Source organism: Scomber japonicus, chromosome 21 (assembly GCF_027409825.1).
Source record: "Scomber japonicus isolate fScoJap1 chromosome 21, fScoJap1.pri, whole genome shotgun sequence".
In the NCBI taxonomy this organism is placed as follows: domain Eukaryota; kingdom Metazoa; phylum Chordata; class Actinopteri; order Scombriformes; family Scombridae; genus Scomber; species Scomber japonicus.
In genome coordinates this window covers 19,162,492-19,177,573 of record NC_070598.1, presented here as the reverse complement: position 1 = coordinate 19,177,573, position 15,082 = coordinate 19,162,492, and the positions used below count along the sequence as shown (strand labels likewise).

Genomic DNA, 15,082 nt, shown 5'->3' with positions numbered 1-15,082 from the left:
CACTAGTTAACAGCTATTGTGTGGCTGATTACTGCAGAGGCGGCAAACACATATGCAAGAGGGTGGGAGAATGAGCCGACATGCAACTAATGTGCAATTTAGCGTTGAATTGTTGAGCTGGTAATAACTATACGTTAACCACAACAAAGTTAATTTATACCGATATTTAAATTGCAAATATGCATGCAGCTCAACTTTTCTCTACAGCTTGAGAGAATGATGCAATAAAAACAGTCATCCCACTTTAAGGAGCTGTTATCCCACCTTAAATCTTTTTATTAGTGTAGCTTTAATGAAGTGTTTCACTCTGTCATAAACAACTCTTGAAGAAACATTTGTGGGCATGGAAATAGTTATATTTAAACGATAGGTTCATGATTCTTCAAGTGTGTCTTAAAACAACTGCCAGGTGTCCATATGGACATTAAAACAGGTTTTTATCACGGTAATCATCCTTCTTGGTAAAACGACATTAACACATTCCTTCCTAATGTGTTTTCAATGTAAGTGATGAGGGACAAAATCCACAGCCCTCGTTAAAAGTGTATCTGAAGCTAATATGAGGCCAGTATTAGATTTATTTAGAGGAATAAAGTATTAGAGGAAGAGAGATTATAGTGAGCATAATATCTTTTAATGTTCTTATGACTATTGCTTTAAGACTTGAAAAATTGTAAACCCATCCTTTAAAGTTGTTTAATATTATATACTTCATTCTAAGTATCCATATTAGTGTAGCATGTAAATCTATTTCTGTCTACATCCATTCACAACAACTGAACAGGGTCTCTGCATGCCAAAATAAAGGAAAGGAATGATAAGACCCTGAGCACTGGCATTAGGTTAGTCATAACACTGGAACACATTAACATTTACACTGGAAATGTATTAAGCGGCCATACATCTAGCTTTGTATATAGAACTTGTAGCACGGAATTACAGACATCGCATGAGGAGGAAAGAGGAAGGAGAAAAGCCTGAGCACTGGCATTTAGCCTGATCACGCACTCTTCATGAAGCGCATGGAGATGAGAGGTGATTTTCTTTCACAGAGGTCAGTGAAACAAACAGAAGGGCAGAACCCCATAGGGAGGAAGAAGGGGAAAAAGAAGAGGAGAGAGAGACAGAAATGTTAGGCATGGTCAAAGAAAGAAAGGAAGAGGGTAGAAAGAAATGGGGTGACGCACATTTGAAGACGATAATCACGCATAAGAGCAAATTTTCTCTGCTTCAACAGCACACACGCACACACAGATTGGGATGTTGCAAACCATTATCTCCCTGGATGCTCTTAATCAATACACATATAAAGGATTAATGATGTGTGTTGATTCCCAAAACTGATGCCAATCAGGGTGAAGTTATATCAAATGATCTAATGAATAGTCAAAACAAAAGTGAGAATGTGACCTGCTGGAAAAAGTTGTGCTCAACTGCCACTTTTGTCCACTTCTAGGAATTCATAGTGTCCAATTTTATTACTCTTAGAAAGTCTTGTAACGCAACACCTCGGGCTGAAACTGGAGATTTCGTGCCACCAGCACAGGACCAGCGTTGGCCAGTCCACTTACATCTGTCTTAAGGCTTGTTGTGACATATGACATTTAACTGATATGATGGGCTGATGGCTTGAAGTATTTGTTTCCTTTGAGCTTTGGTGCACTGAGTGCTGCGGGGCTCGAATGTGCAATCGTCCGACGCGAGTAAGGCATTGAGAAATCAGCATCGATTCACAGCTCATCAAGTTGATACTAATTACCAAAGAAGTTGAACTGATTCCCAGTGATTCCCATTGACTGCGATTGGGTCAGAAAACAGGGGCGAATGGAAAGGGCAAAGAGTTTGACCTTCTGTAAGTTTGAGTGTTCACTTCAAAAAAGGTATAGACAGATGTAACAAATGGGTTAATGACCTGTGTAGCCAAATCTAGTCTAAAGCTGGGAGCAAGTGATTCTAGTGCCATAGGTCAACGAGGAATGGGTTGAAGGTGAGAGACCCCAAATGTAGCTACTGGTTCTCATGAAATGGTGGTAATTTGATCAATATGGGTGTTTGGAGGCTGATTACTATTAAACTATACACCAGAGAACAACTAAAGAGCAAGAATAAGAGTCTACAGCAATGCTAGCAGCTTTGTGAGGCGAGGTGTTTTGAGCCAAAGGACAATGCTAACATGCTAGTGTTATGCCCATCATAGTTTAGCATATAAGCATGCTACAGTTTTCACCAAAAACACAAACGACAGCTGAAATGAATGGGAATATTATTATTTTTGCAGCTAATATGTTCATTAGCCAACTTTTTGGATGGAAAGGTTAAACTGCTGGTGATGCTAGATTAAAAAAAAGGGGGATTACAAATTGGAGAACATGTCTCTCTAAAGTTTAATGGTAATTCATTCAACCAGTAGCTAATAGGGGTGAAACTGTATGTGTCACAGTGCCGACGTTACGCTTTCATGGATGCAGTCGTACGAAGACTACGCAACGTGACTCAATTATTGTCAAAGTAGTGATCCACATACTCTAAAGCATGAATTCCACCTGAAATGTTTTGGCAGTACACACCACTTAGTTGTAGCATGCTCATACAGTAGGTGTATGCTAACTGACTTAGTCAAGGTAGCCTGGTTACCCTGGTTACCCTGTAGTGTTATTGCTATCAGAATGACTAATTATTATTAATATTTGCCCTGTTATCTCCTTAGAGAAACAATACAACGTCTCCTTGCCATCCGCTGTAGTCAGACAGTACATGAGCACCAGTTCTGAGAAAGAGTTAAAAGTCTTAAAGTAAAAGTGGAAGTGGTTTGGTCCCTCAGACAGACATTTTTTTATTTAACCAGAAAGTCCCTTGAGATTGAAATCATTTTTCTAAGGGAGACCTGCCCGAAACAGCTCAGTTTAAGTAGAAATAAAACACAAAAGATGTGCTCAAGTGAGGCAGTTGCAATACATGGATGTTTAACCTGGCTTAAAATATTTCCATGTATTACATATAGTGTTATATATGACATCATTAGATAATTAACACTCAAGCAGCATGTTACAGTAAGACCATAAATCAGCACCAAACAGCTGTCAGCAGGTGCCCTGAATCCTTTCAGGAAACAGAAAAGTTGTTTTCCTTTTCCACCGCTGCACAGCTAAACTGTTAGTTCAGACAGGCGGAGGCACAGAGCGTAACAAGGTTCAGGCAGCACATTTCTCGGATTGCCTGTGAATGCACCGATCATCAGTTTGAAGCAAAAGCAAACAAATCATTGCAATGTGCGTTCTGGTGGAGCTGATAATTTATTCAGATGTTACTTCTATTTCGATTTAGGCTATTTTTTTAAATATGTTTTATACAACCTGAGTTTTAATGCAACGACTCAAGTTAACCATTTAGTGTAAATGACCCCGACACAGTGTGTGTCACATGACAGTCTCCTTCAGTAGGTATTTGTTGCACTGTTCTTGCTTGAAAAACTTTTCAAACTTAATCAAGGGACATAGTAACGGTCCTACAGACAACTTACTCTCTGCCATTGCTGCTTACTGTCAGTTGGAGCGTGAATGCATTCTCAGATATTTAGCCTTGGCCACCTTCAACTAACCCATGGTGTAACTTCATCAGTCAGTCAGTCAGTCAGTCAGTCAGTCAGTCAGTCATTCAGTCACTCAGTGAGTGGATTCAGTGACGGACAGACAATGGTAGTTATAGGGCTGCTGCCACTGTTTCCGCTCAGTCAAAAAAAAAGTACAATATATAAATCTGATTGCCATTAACTTCCATTAATTAATTTTTTTGTGGCATCTATGTGTTTCGAGCACAAAAATCCAAAAAACACTTCTTTATTGTAAGAATATAAAGCTAGACCTTCAACAAGTGTCCTCTCAGGATGTCATACATCTGTTTAAATACTCCACATGAACTAAGGCTGCTGCCTCGGCCCTCTTTCCAAATATATAATGTAAATCAATATTTAAAGAGATGCACCTGTCTAGGGTGTTTCCCTCCCCTCTGCCCATAGTGGGTTAGGCCCTAAGCCAAAACTAAATACTTATACTACACAGAATAGTTGTAAGCGAGTAAAAAAATGAAGGAGCAAACAAAAGATGAGTGACAAGTTTATAGTAATTACGTGTGAAACGATATCTCCATAGAAATGAATGTTAACGGATGTAAAAGAAAGTAAACAAGCTGCCAAATACTATATTCTCACATAATTAATTGACAACAAGTGTGGCTTGCAGTCTGTGGTTCACTGGACAATTTCAAAAGCAAAGACATTTTGTTTAAAAAACCGCCCCTAAAAAACAAAAGTGAATTGACCACATCTTGACCTTTCTATTGCTAAACCTTTCCAGTTCATTTACAGTCCAAGCGAATCGCTGATCTGTCTTGGCCTTTGCCCTGCCGTCTTGTCTGCTTTTGGGTTGCAGAATATGGGGAAGGAAAAAGTCTGGGGTCACTGAGAGTTTAGTAAACAGCCCATCTATAATGTGACCCGATACACATGTTCACGCCTGAGCAAAGACTCCATTCAGAAACCCCTATCACGCACTGCATACACTTCCCTCTTTGGGGAAAATCAAATGTTTTGGCACTTGGTATTGACTCCATTTGATACAGATTTGACACGAAGAGGATTAACCCAAATAGTCTGGAAGAGGGTGCTTACATCCATGAAATTCTCTTAAATCTGTAGATGAGAGAATAAGGATGCAGACTGATTGTTTTCTCTTGTTCTCTCCTTCCTCTATTGCACGGTGAGTTACAAAACCGTCTCCTGTCTGCTGGCTGACGTCACATGTGGCGTATGCCTGGCGTGAGTCTGCGGGCTCTGTGGCCTTTCTCTTCCTCTTTGATTATAGCTCACAAAGCATTTAGAGTCAGACAACTTGCATACTGAAACTGACTGGCACACATTTGGATATCGGCATCGCAGCAGATGCACAGCGCAGATCTAAAGATTCTTTGATATTGTGTATGTTTTGTGCGTATGTTAGATGGATAGGTGCACCTTTGTACGTTTCTGTGTGGGTGTGTTCTCGCACCCTGTCAACACCCTGACTGGACTGACAGCTATGAGGGAAGGTGGGGCTTTAATTGAGGGTTTCCAGACACTCACACACACATTTATAAATATGCCTCACTGCGACTTGGATACATTTACACCACAGGCATTTATATTTGTGCATGAGATGTGTTTTGGTTGTAACATTAGGGGGTTATTATGATCTGGTGCCATGATATTGATGATTTTAATAGCAGATCAATTACTGAAAGTCAAAGGTCACTGCTCTGAATTCATCTAGATGTTTTTCAGGTTGTTTCATTGAAGGCACGATACAGATCTTTTTTTTTTTTTTTTTTAATTTTGACAGGATTATTATTTTTTCTAATCTAGATAAACAAGAGAGAGAGAAACTGGCGGGGTTTCCCTGCATTATGACGAATGATGTGGGTGGTGTACAGTTTGTTAAAGATCTTTTAAAAAGATTCAAGTGTCTGAGGTTTTCTGATGTTTTCAATGTTTCTGTTGTTAGTGGTTAGAGTCCAATCTCCATCAGTTCTATTAAAAATGAACCTCAACAGGCATATTAAATACGATATATGATCTGCTTGGTAATCATCTTGGTTACCCCTCTAAAAGTTGATCATGAGCTAAGACTTAAAAATAATGTTTCCCTTCAGACTGGAGTTCATCAGCTCAATAAATGAGCAGCTGTTTGCATTTCAAAGTGTACGTTACATTTACATGTACACTATACAACTGATACACATGCTCCGTTTTTTTTAGATACATATAGATAAAGGGATATATGCATGCAATATTCTGCATGGTGCAAGACACAAACTCTTTCAATACAACTGACAGTGGGTTGAAAAGCCACTATGAAATGAGGAAAATACAGCTGTCAAAAGCCAAACAAGCAGTGCACAAGTTGCATTTACTAGCAAATACAGTCCACATGTTAAAGGGGGGTTTGTGAGGTATGTAATAACATTGGTATGGCTGTTCTATCTGGTAGCTAGGGAAATGCCTAAAAAAGTTTAAAAAAGTGGAAGAATATGACAAGAAATATGAATGGAATATATGAAACATGCATATAAATCATGCAGAAAAGAGAGCGAGTAATATGGTTTGAAGGTCCAGTTCAACTAGTTCCTGTGAGTCAATACTGAGAGTAGAGAGACTGGTATACTGGAAGAGATGAAGGATACATTCCTTGCGTGTGATGCCAAGACTGACGATGAGCACAGACAGACATGGATACGGGTAATGAGAAATACATATGGATTAATGCCAATGCTACTCATTTTCTCCGAGGGTCTGATGGGGAATCAGATCACGGTGCCGCCAGGTTCAAGACCAGTGATGGTGACAGATGATGTCAAAATTAGTCTCAGCCATACCTCACCAAAGAACCCCAGCACACATGGTCAAAAAAGCCAGTTTGGCAAGTATACAGTTATAAACACACTCAGCAGGCTAAGCCAAAGTACTGTATTGTACTCTACTGTACACAATGTATGATCACATTACACACAAACAAAGCCCAGAAAAGGATTGCCAACTTCTCTATAGATTGGCAGGTATACATATCATGCCAGCAGGTGAATTATTACATTGACTGTTATCAATCCTATAAAAGTGCAACACACTAGTCTTATTTATAGGAAGGCAGGCTGCACATTAAAGAAGAGGGTCTGTCCTTTATTATGTAGTCTCCAGGTCTTCAGCCTTAAATCTTCCATCTGATTCTCATCACAAGCCCTGTTGCCTTCTGGTCTTGTTAGAGCCAGTTTAAATTCATAATGGCCCATCAGGCATCAACAACAGAGGATATGAGAGAAAAGAAGAGGAAAGAAAACAAAAAGAGATCATAATTGCTTTAATGACTCCAAATAACCCAAATTAATTTAAAATGCATCATTCCCTTGAAGATTTACCTTTAATTACCTCATCCCTTCATAGAGTAAAGCTGTAACGTGATGAAATTTATTTAAACAAAGCAAGTTCTAGTTTCGAATAATGAGATAAAAAGCGGTGAAACACAATCGCTCAAACGGACTCAAAAACACACACACACACACACACACACACACACACACACACACACACACACACACACACACACACACTGGAGGAGATATAAAGGCAATCGGGGCAGAAAGACAAAGGAGGAGGGATAGCTAATCCTTAGGGTAAATATTTAACAAGCTCAGCAATTACAGTGAGGGCAGAGACCTAACATGGAAGAGAAGGGAATTACAGCCTGCTGACTATCAACACACACACATACAGACATACACACACAAACACACACACACAAGGACCTATACTCACTTGGGCATCTGCCTAAAAATGCTGAAAATATGGATACCCTGACCTAAAATGAAAATTAAACAAAAAACAAGGCACACAAAAGAACAGCCTGTAGGCTACAAAATGATGATTTAGATTTTTTTCTTCTTGTTATTATTTTTTAATGGGGATTGGATGGGTTTGGAGGGGCTGTGGGGGTGTTGCCCCTCTGGACTTGTGGCCCATTTTTCACTGGCTCGGCATGCTTTACCTGCGCTGTGGCATAGGGAAGCGTTATTATATGCATTTCCATTACATCCACTCAACTGGAGATAACCGACTATGGCAGCAGAGCCTCTATACATTTGAAATAAAAAGAAAACTAAGCAGATGTGAGCTTCAATACACACATTTTTTTTTAAATACAACAAATGTAGTCTACAATGAAGGACTGGGGCCATCTATTTAAACATTTAAATTAGTGTTTTTATTTAAACTCCAAAAACATGTAAGTTTAACTTTATAACAGTTTGAATATAACCACTTATAGAAATAGTTCTCAGCCCGGGGTACTGTGATTACCAAAATATAAATTATATTTATCCATGTCAGGCTTCCTCAGGAAAAATGTGGGAAACTTTTTTTCTTCTGAGGAATGTGAAATGGCACTTTGAGTCATCTCGGGTCGAATATTTCCCCGTGTATGTAAACACACCATAGTTAAAGCACAATAGAAATGATGATTCTGTGAAACCAGGGGAAGTGAATCCTTGTGTGATGCTGCTTTTTATTTACACACACGCACACACACACATGCATACAACCTTGTAGTATATTTGCATATAGTACATAGGTACACACTGTTCACTGTGCTCCACCCTCGAGCAGTCACGCAACAGACAAAACCAACCGAATCTCAGGGAGCTCCCAAAACCACCTGCTACAAGATTTTCTCCTTCTCTCCTTCTAAACCTCCTTACAAACTATACATAACACACTCACAACTCTCTTTTTAAGTAAATGGAGTCAATATATTCATCTTTTAAAAAAAGACAAACAGCTTATGATTTTTATTGATAGTTTTTAATGTCCTCAGTCCAAATCCTGCACCCATATGTAACCACAACAAGCTGAACTGTCATGACTCAGTAGCATTCCTGCTCTTATAACTTCACACAACACAGTCCCCCTAGTGGGCAAAGACAAGAACTGCATCAGTATAAATTGAATAATCTTTATTTTTTTCTCTATGAATGAGGTTTACAAAAGCAAACGAAACTTAAGGTTGCAGGTTTCATGGTTTAATGTCACGTTGTCAGTAAATGACTCACTGTCCGAAAAGGAAAACAAAAAAGAGATGATTATGATTGTTGTTCCAAACCACAGGAAGGATGTGGACATGAATTTGTTGCTCATCCTGATTGTATCTGGAGGAACTCTGGCCCCACCACAATGTTGAAATATCAGTGAAAAAGCTGCAACTATGAGTGACAGCTCTCATGACCAGAGAGAAGGCAGCCAGATGTATACAGACCCAAATCCTTCATGTTCCACTCTAATTAATCTCATTAGTGTAGCATCAAATGACAGCTAAGCTGGTCACTACAGCCACTGATAACAAGACATCCAGCAGAGGTGGAGCAAAAACAAACAGCAGCTTTGATATTAAAGCATGTTGAAAGAGTTGAGAAGAGTGGGTGTTAAAATGATTCCAGATAAATACCACCCAGATGCTTAAAAACTTGGTGGAGGTCTGGAGGGTGAGTAAAGAGAGAATCTTGCTTTCTGGAGGCTCTTTGCACCGCCAAACGACACACAATCACTACTCTCTTTCAACAGCTTCAACACACCTTTCAACACTTTCAGCAGTTTCACACACACATGACTGAACCCTCTTCATTTTCCAGCCCTTCTCTTTGCACCTCGACACCGACCCCCCCTTGGTATCACTGCTCATCGAAGGGCAGCGGTTTGCAGTCTTTACCTCTGCGTGATGCCTTATCCGGGAGAGACAACTTTAATAAGTCTGATTAGCACCTGTACTGCAGCTTTGCGTGATGGCTAAGCTAAACAAGTGGGTGTTTGTGAGCGTGTGTGTGTAAAGTTGCATGACTCCAGCCAACAGGATGCCAGTTGTTGGGGGCCAAGCCAAACCGAGGCAATGGATGGTTGAGATTAAGGGTGCTGGAGAGGGAGAAGGTGACAGAGAAGAGGAGCATGTGCCGAAGAAGAGCTGGCTGGGAAATCTTATGTTGACTGGAACTTCAAATTCTGGGGGTTGTTTTTGCAGTAGTTATGACACATGTTGAAGTAGTCTTATAAAATGAACATGTTTAATGCACCTGTTACATCTCTACAGCCTTTGGTAACCATTAACTTGGCCAGCTGCTTTTCAACTGCAGTCACTACAGAATATTAACAATCCCTTGCCAGCTCCTCCAAGAAAACAGCTTTCGATGAGGACTTTCTTTCAGCCCCCAAGACTAGGAAGCCAGTGAGCCTCACAGGACCTCTTCACTGCTTCCTCTTCACTTCCCTCCCTTTCCCCCCTTCATCCTCCTACTACTTTATCACATGCATTTTCCCTGGCAAGACAGAAGGAAATTCTTTTTCCTCTTAAAATAAAAAAAAAAGAAGTACAACTCGTCTTTTAGTACTGTTGCATCCAGCTGCACCACTAGCCTCTGTGTTGATACAGCAGCTGCCGAGGCCACCGGCAACAAAATACGTTCTGAAGCGGCCCATGAATATTTGAAGTGGATTGCGGCGCAACACGAGGAGAGGAGGGGAGGCACTCAATGGACGGTGAGAAGGTGGGAAAACAAGTGTGGGCCGCAATGTACCTTTTAATTACATGTGAGTGAAAGAGACAGAGGGATGATAGGGATTTAGGTTGTGTGCTGTCATGTCTCCAGTCCGTCACAGATGACTGCTTCAAATAAAAATCACTTCACTAACTTAATAAAACTTCAATCAAAAATATAAACAAGTAAGTACAAGTTTATGTCATGGAGGTTTACTCGAAAAGGCAGATGGAAAAAGTTCCAAATTTACAGGTTATTTCAAGACTCAAACGCACCACCATAACCTGACAGGCATGTGTTATTACAGCTTATTTTCCCTTAAGTTATATTTTAAACAAATAGACAGAGAAATGTCTCTCTGACGCACTATTGACATAATGTAGAGAGTTCAGAGAGATGCAATGCAGATGAATAAACTGTACATAATCTATTTCTGTATCTGCCACGTGAATGTGTTTCATCATCACACACACCAGTCTGAAAGCTGGACACATCATTCAGCACGAGCAAGAGTTTATAGAGTTAATACTGTTTAGCAGTCAGCAAGATTTTTTACGCTTCTCAAAACCACATTTTTTTTAATGATATTGAATATCTTTAGTAACCATATCAATGCCAAAAAACTATAAAATGTAGTGTTTTTCCTCTGTTAAAAACAGGATAATATTACTTCTAGAGCCACTACTATTACAAATAGTTATTAGTGCTATTTCTGATATTGCTGCTTTTATAAATAACACACTAATATTAAATAATTTACTTAGAATAAATCAATATATTTAGGTTAGTTTCCATACTCACAATACAATATAATAAATATGTAATAAAGTAAGTTGTAACATGTCAGAAATGGATGCCGATATCTCATTATCAAACCCTGACCTGCCTTAATTCAGCAACACACACACTTACACACACACACACACACACACACACACACACACACACACACTGCCAATATATATATTTTTTTACCTCCATTACCTTGGAAGAAACTCTTGACGCGGAGGTAGGAAACTGCAAGGCGCAGCACGGACAGCTTGTCCAGCTTGGAGATGACATCCGGGGGGAACGGCAGCAGGCTGGCCAGCCGGTCCAGCTCAGCATTCAGCCTGTCCCGGTGCCTCTTGGACGGGTTGGTTTTCTCACTCGAAGAGGACGGCTTCCTGATCATGATGAGACAGACAGAAAGATAATCAGAAGTCATGCACTCAGCTGTAAAATAACAATCCTTATAACTAAATATCCCCCAATTTAATCACGTGTTGTTGTTGTTTTTTTTCTCACTGCACACATACTTGACTGCACTGAGAACCACGTCAACAAGCAGTAAGTGACAGCAGCACACAGAAAACCATTAACTGAACTTTACTGGAGTCATGCTATTATTAAAAGTAAAGTTAGTTTAAATTTGGTACACACTACACGACACAAGACTTAAAGCTTACACTGTCAGACCGCCGACCTCTGATGGTCTTGTTCTAAAAAATAATGTTATCAATGATCACAATCAATGATATATTTTCTAAATTCTGCCCCACATTAAAACTTCCAAAAACACTCATATCAACTCTGGAGGAATAGTTGGAACACTATCTAACTCGTAACACTGTTTATTGTGTGACTATTTGATTTTTTTGTGAAAGAACAGAGTGCTAAATTATTACAGAAAGCACTACATTTATTTTTTTGGGAACGGCTTCCAATTTAGATTCCCGTCAGTTTCGTTCCTCATCATAACGATACTAACTACAGGATCGTGCTTTGTCTGACTCTGGTTTAAGTAAGGCATGCACCTCACTTTGCCAACCCAACTAGAGACACATGACCAAATAAACCACAGTCTGCACAAGTCCCTCTTTCTGTAAACTGTCTTTCCTTTTCAGTCAGCCCTCCCCAACACACCATACACCACACTTTGTGATTTGTGTTTCCTCTGGTGACAAATTTGTTTCTTCACAACCAACCAAAACAAATGATTTAAGTGTTTTGTCATATCAAATAACAAAACAGTATCTTTCTCTGCCCTGCTCGAGTCTTGCAGGTTTACACTGAAGCAAAATATCTGTATTTACGAAAATCCACTGTGGTGACTCCTGATATTAGAGGTGCTGGACATGCTGCGCTTCTTCTCAGCGCCGCAGAGAATGTAAAATCTGCCCCAGGCTCGGAGTTATTTGTGTATTCTTGTATGGTGTACCGCAGCTTTACCAGCTGAACTTAACATGATCCGTATATGTAATGGTCATCTCCGATTTCCACAGCTGAGTTTCTGTACATCTCCTGAGAGACTGAATACTTTTACACGAATGCTCCGACTTTGTTTTGTTCCCATGACCCGACTAATAATCAATACGCTCCACTAGTTACTATTGAAAAATATACAAATCATGACAGTGGGATGTCAGAAGTGAAATATACTTTTAATAAACTATAAAACGCTCTGAATGTTTAAAATAAATTACATTTTGCTTCGACAATAAGTATGAGGCACTAAAGGTGCCAAAGCAACATCAATATCTGAGCAATAAAGAAAGAATGATGGCCGGATAATTATAATTTAAAGTCGTGAAAAGTTATTTTTCTGTCCAGTGCACACACACACGGGATCGATTTGGATGTGGATAAGATTTCATTTCAGATCAGCAGCAAAGGCAGGGCAAAACATAAAAACTTTATGAATGCCACAGGCCTTGTTTAATTACCTCTTCCCTCTTCAAGATCTTATATAACTTACTGATTCACTATTCATGACATCAGCAAGACAAGATTGTACAAAAGAGAGTTGACCTCAAAAAGTGTGGACACTTAAAATCCATCACACAAACACACTCTGACTCCCAAGCCTGTGGGTAAACACATGTGTATATAAATATATATATAGTGTGGACTGTGTGGTAAAGGTTACTGCTTTGATTGCTTAACTAGTCATTAGGGATCAAGAAGAAGACAAATCAACAGTCTACTTAATTTCCCCAAGTTGTCCTTACCTTATTATTTCTTTAAAGAAGTCCATTATTTCAATATATGCATCACTTTAGACTGAAAGTCATCTGTGGCATCTATAGCTTACTGTTATTTTCACACTTGCGTATCAGCCGCTCTGTCACTTCCTGTGATTCACATCTTTTACCCAACAAAATCCAAGTGGTATATTACCGTGCACTTTACCAGACAACCAGAAGAAGAAAAAAAAAGCACCAAGAAAATGTGCATTGATTTAACACATGCATAACACTGAACAGCGCTTCTTAACTGCTTTTGGATGGGCTTCCTCCTCTTTCTGCCGGCATACATGCAGTCTCCCGGAGGAATCATGATCGTGCGCTCTGTAGAGGTAACAGGTGCGCTGCGGATGAGAAAAAGGAGAAGAACGTTAACTTTACATGTGGCTGGAGAAAGAAAAAAAAAACTTCAAGACGTGTATGATACAGAGAAACACAAACACACACACACGCACACACACTGAGAGAGAGAGAGTGAGAGAGCATTTAAACATGCTCAGACTGGTTGTGGCACATTATGTCATTAAAGGTCATTCCTTGGGGTGAAATATGCAGTAAATCCGTGCATCCCTAAAATTAAAGTGAAATGACACCAATTAGACTGTGGTTAAATTTAAAACGAAATAGCACGTGCGAATGATCAAAATATTATATTTTACAACATGTGGAAGCTTATTAGTATATTAATAATTGCTAAAAAAAAAATTAAAAAGCTACAAATCAAATACACACTTGGATAGCTTATCTAATAAATAGACCCATTAAAAAGCGCAGAAAATAGCCTAAACATTAAAATAATAACCAAATGCTTTTTCCAAAAACATAATAATAATAAAAAAAGCACTAACCCAAACGATCTGTGGCTGTCAGTTAATTCCAGTATTGTGTTGGCTTCCAGTCACATTCACTTTAAGTGTAGAAAAAGAGATGCGTCTCCCAGGGTGCACCGACTCGGTAATGCCAAATGATAAATCCAAGGGAAATAAAATAAACCGGAGAGGTCCTACAAGAGCTCCCAGCTGATGTTTTCATCAGCTTTTGCACTGCTCGGGGCAGATGTTGGCTGATGCTTTATACCCAATTGAGTCGCCTTCACTTCCTCGCGTTTCAGGTGGCGGATTCCTCTGAATGACATGTCGAGCTCTTCGCACGCAACTCTCTGCCTCACAAACAGGGCTCAGGCACACACACACACTCGCACACACACATCCACATCCACACACACACACGCGAGGTTTACGCTGCGTTCAGGGGCTGTCTTCATGTGGGACGTTTGCGTTTTGATGTGTTTTTGGTTTAAATGCGTGGTTGTTTTTGCCTTCATAAGTCACAACATTTAAATTACATACTTGTGGTTTTTGTACCGAGGCTGCAGCTTATTTTTTCCTCACTTTAATTAACACTAGGCATAATTATTGCCCTTTCTATAAGAATAATGTGTTTAGTCTGTCGCTTTATCTTCTGTTGGGTTTATAGAAAATAAATAAATGAAAGTTCGACCGTCATCTTCTACATTTAGTATTATTAGTGTGGAATCTGTCTTAAATTGCATTTAATTAACGACTCAAATCATTTAAAATGCCTGGCTGTATGTTATATTTACGAGGTGCACCTGAAAGTAGCAGCAGCCTGAGCGTACACACACACACACACACACACACACACACACACACACACACGCTTTCTGTGCAGCAGGGTGAGGGGAGGGATCACACGCGATGGGCAGCAGACGCGCAGATCTCCGGGTTCACATCGAGCCTGTCCGCGGTCGGCGGCACTCACGGACCGGAGGATTTAGCTCCAGCAGCCCGCTGAAGGAGAGCTACATATTTTGACTACAGAAACATGCAGTATTTGATCAGGATTCTTCGTCGGATGGGGACTGTGTGTCTGATGAAGATGATGCAGCTGTCTGAGTCTGCGGTTTTACAGCAGAAATAAACTGGAATCAAATGTGTCACTGTGGAAAGGACTGA

At 39.8% G+C, this 15,082-nt stretch overlaps 1 protein-coding gene across 1 annotated transcript in view; it reads right to left on the bottom strand.

The window, feature by feature from the left end:
* The window catches only part of ahrra (aryl-hydrocarbon receptor repressor a), a 64,304-nt gene extending 50,833 nt beyond the window's left edge, over window positions 1-13,471 (bottom strand). The window contains exons 1-2 of the mRNA XM_053342051.1: window positions 13,358-13,471; window positions 11,086-11,267 (exon numbers count right to left, since the gene is read on the bottom strand). Coding sequence (XP_053198026.1) covers window positions 11,086-11,267; window positions 13,358-13,419 — 244 coding nt within the window. The 5' untranslated portion in view covers window positions 13,420-13,471. The remainder of the gene's footprint in view (window positions 1-11,085; window positions 11,268-13,357) is intronic.
* Window positions 13,472-15,082: the final 1,611 nt, after the last annotated feature.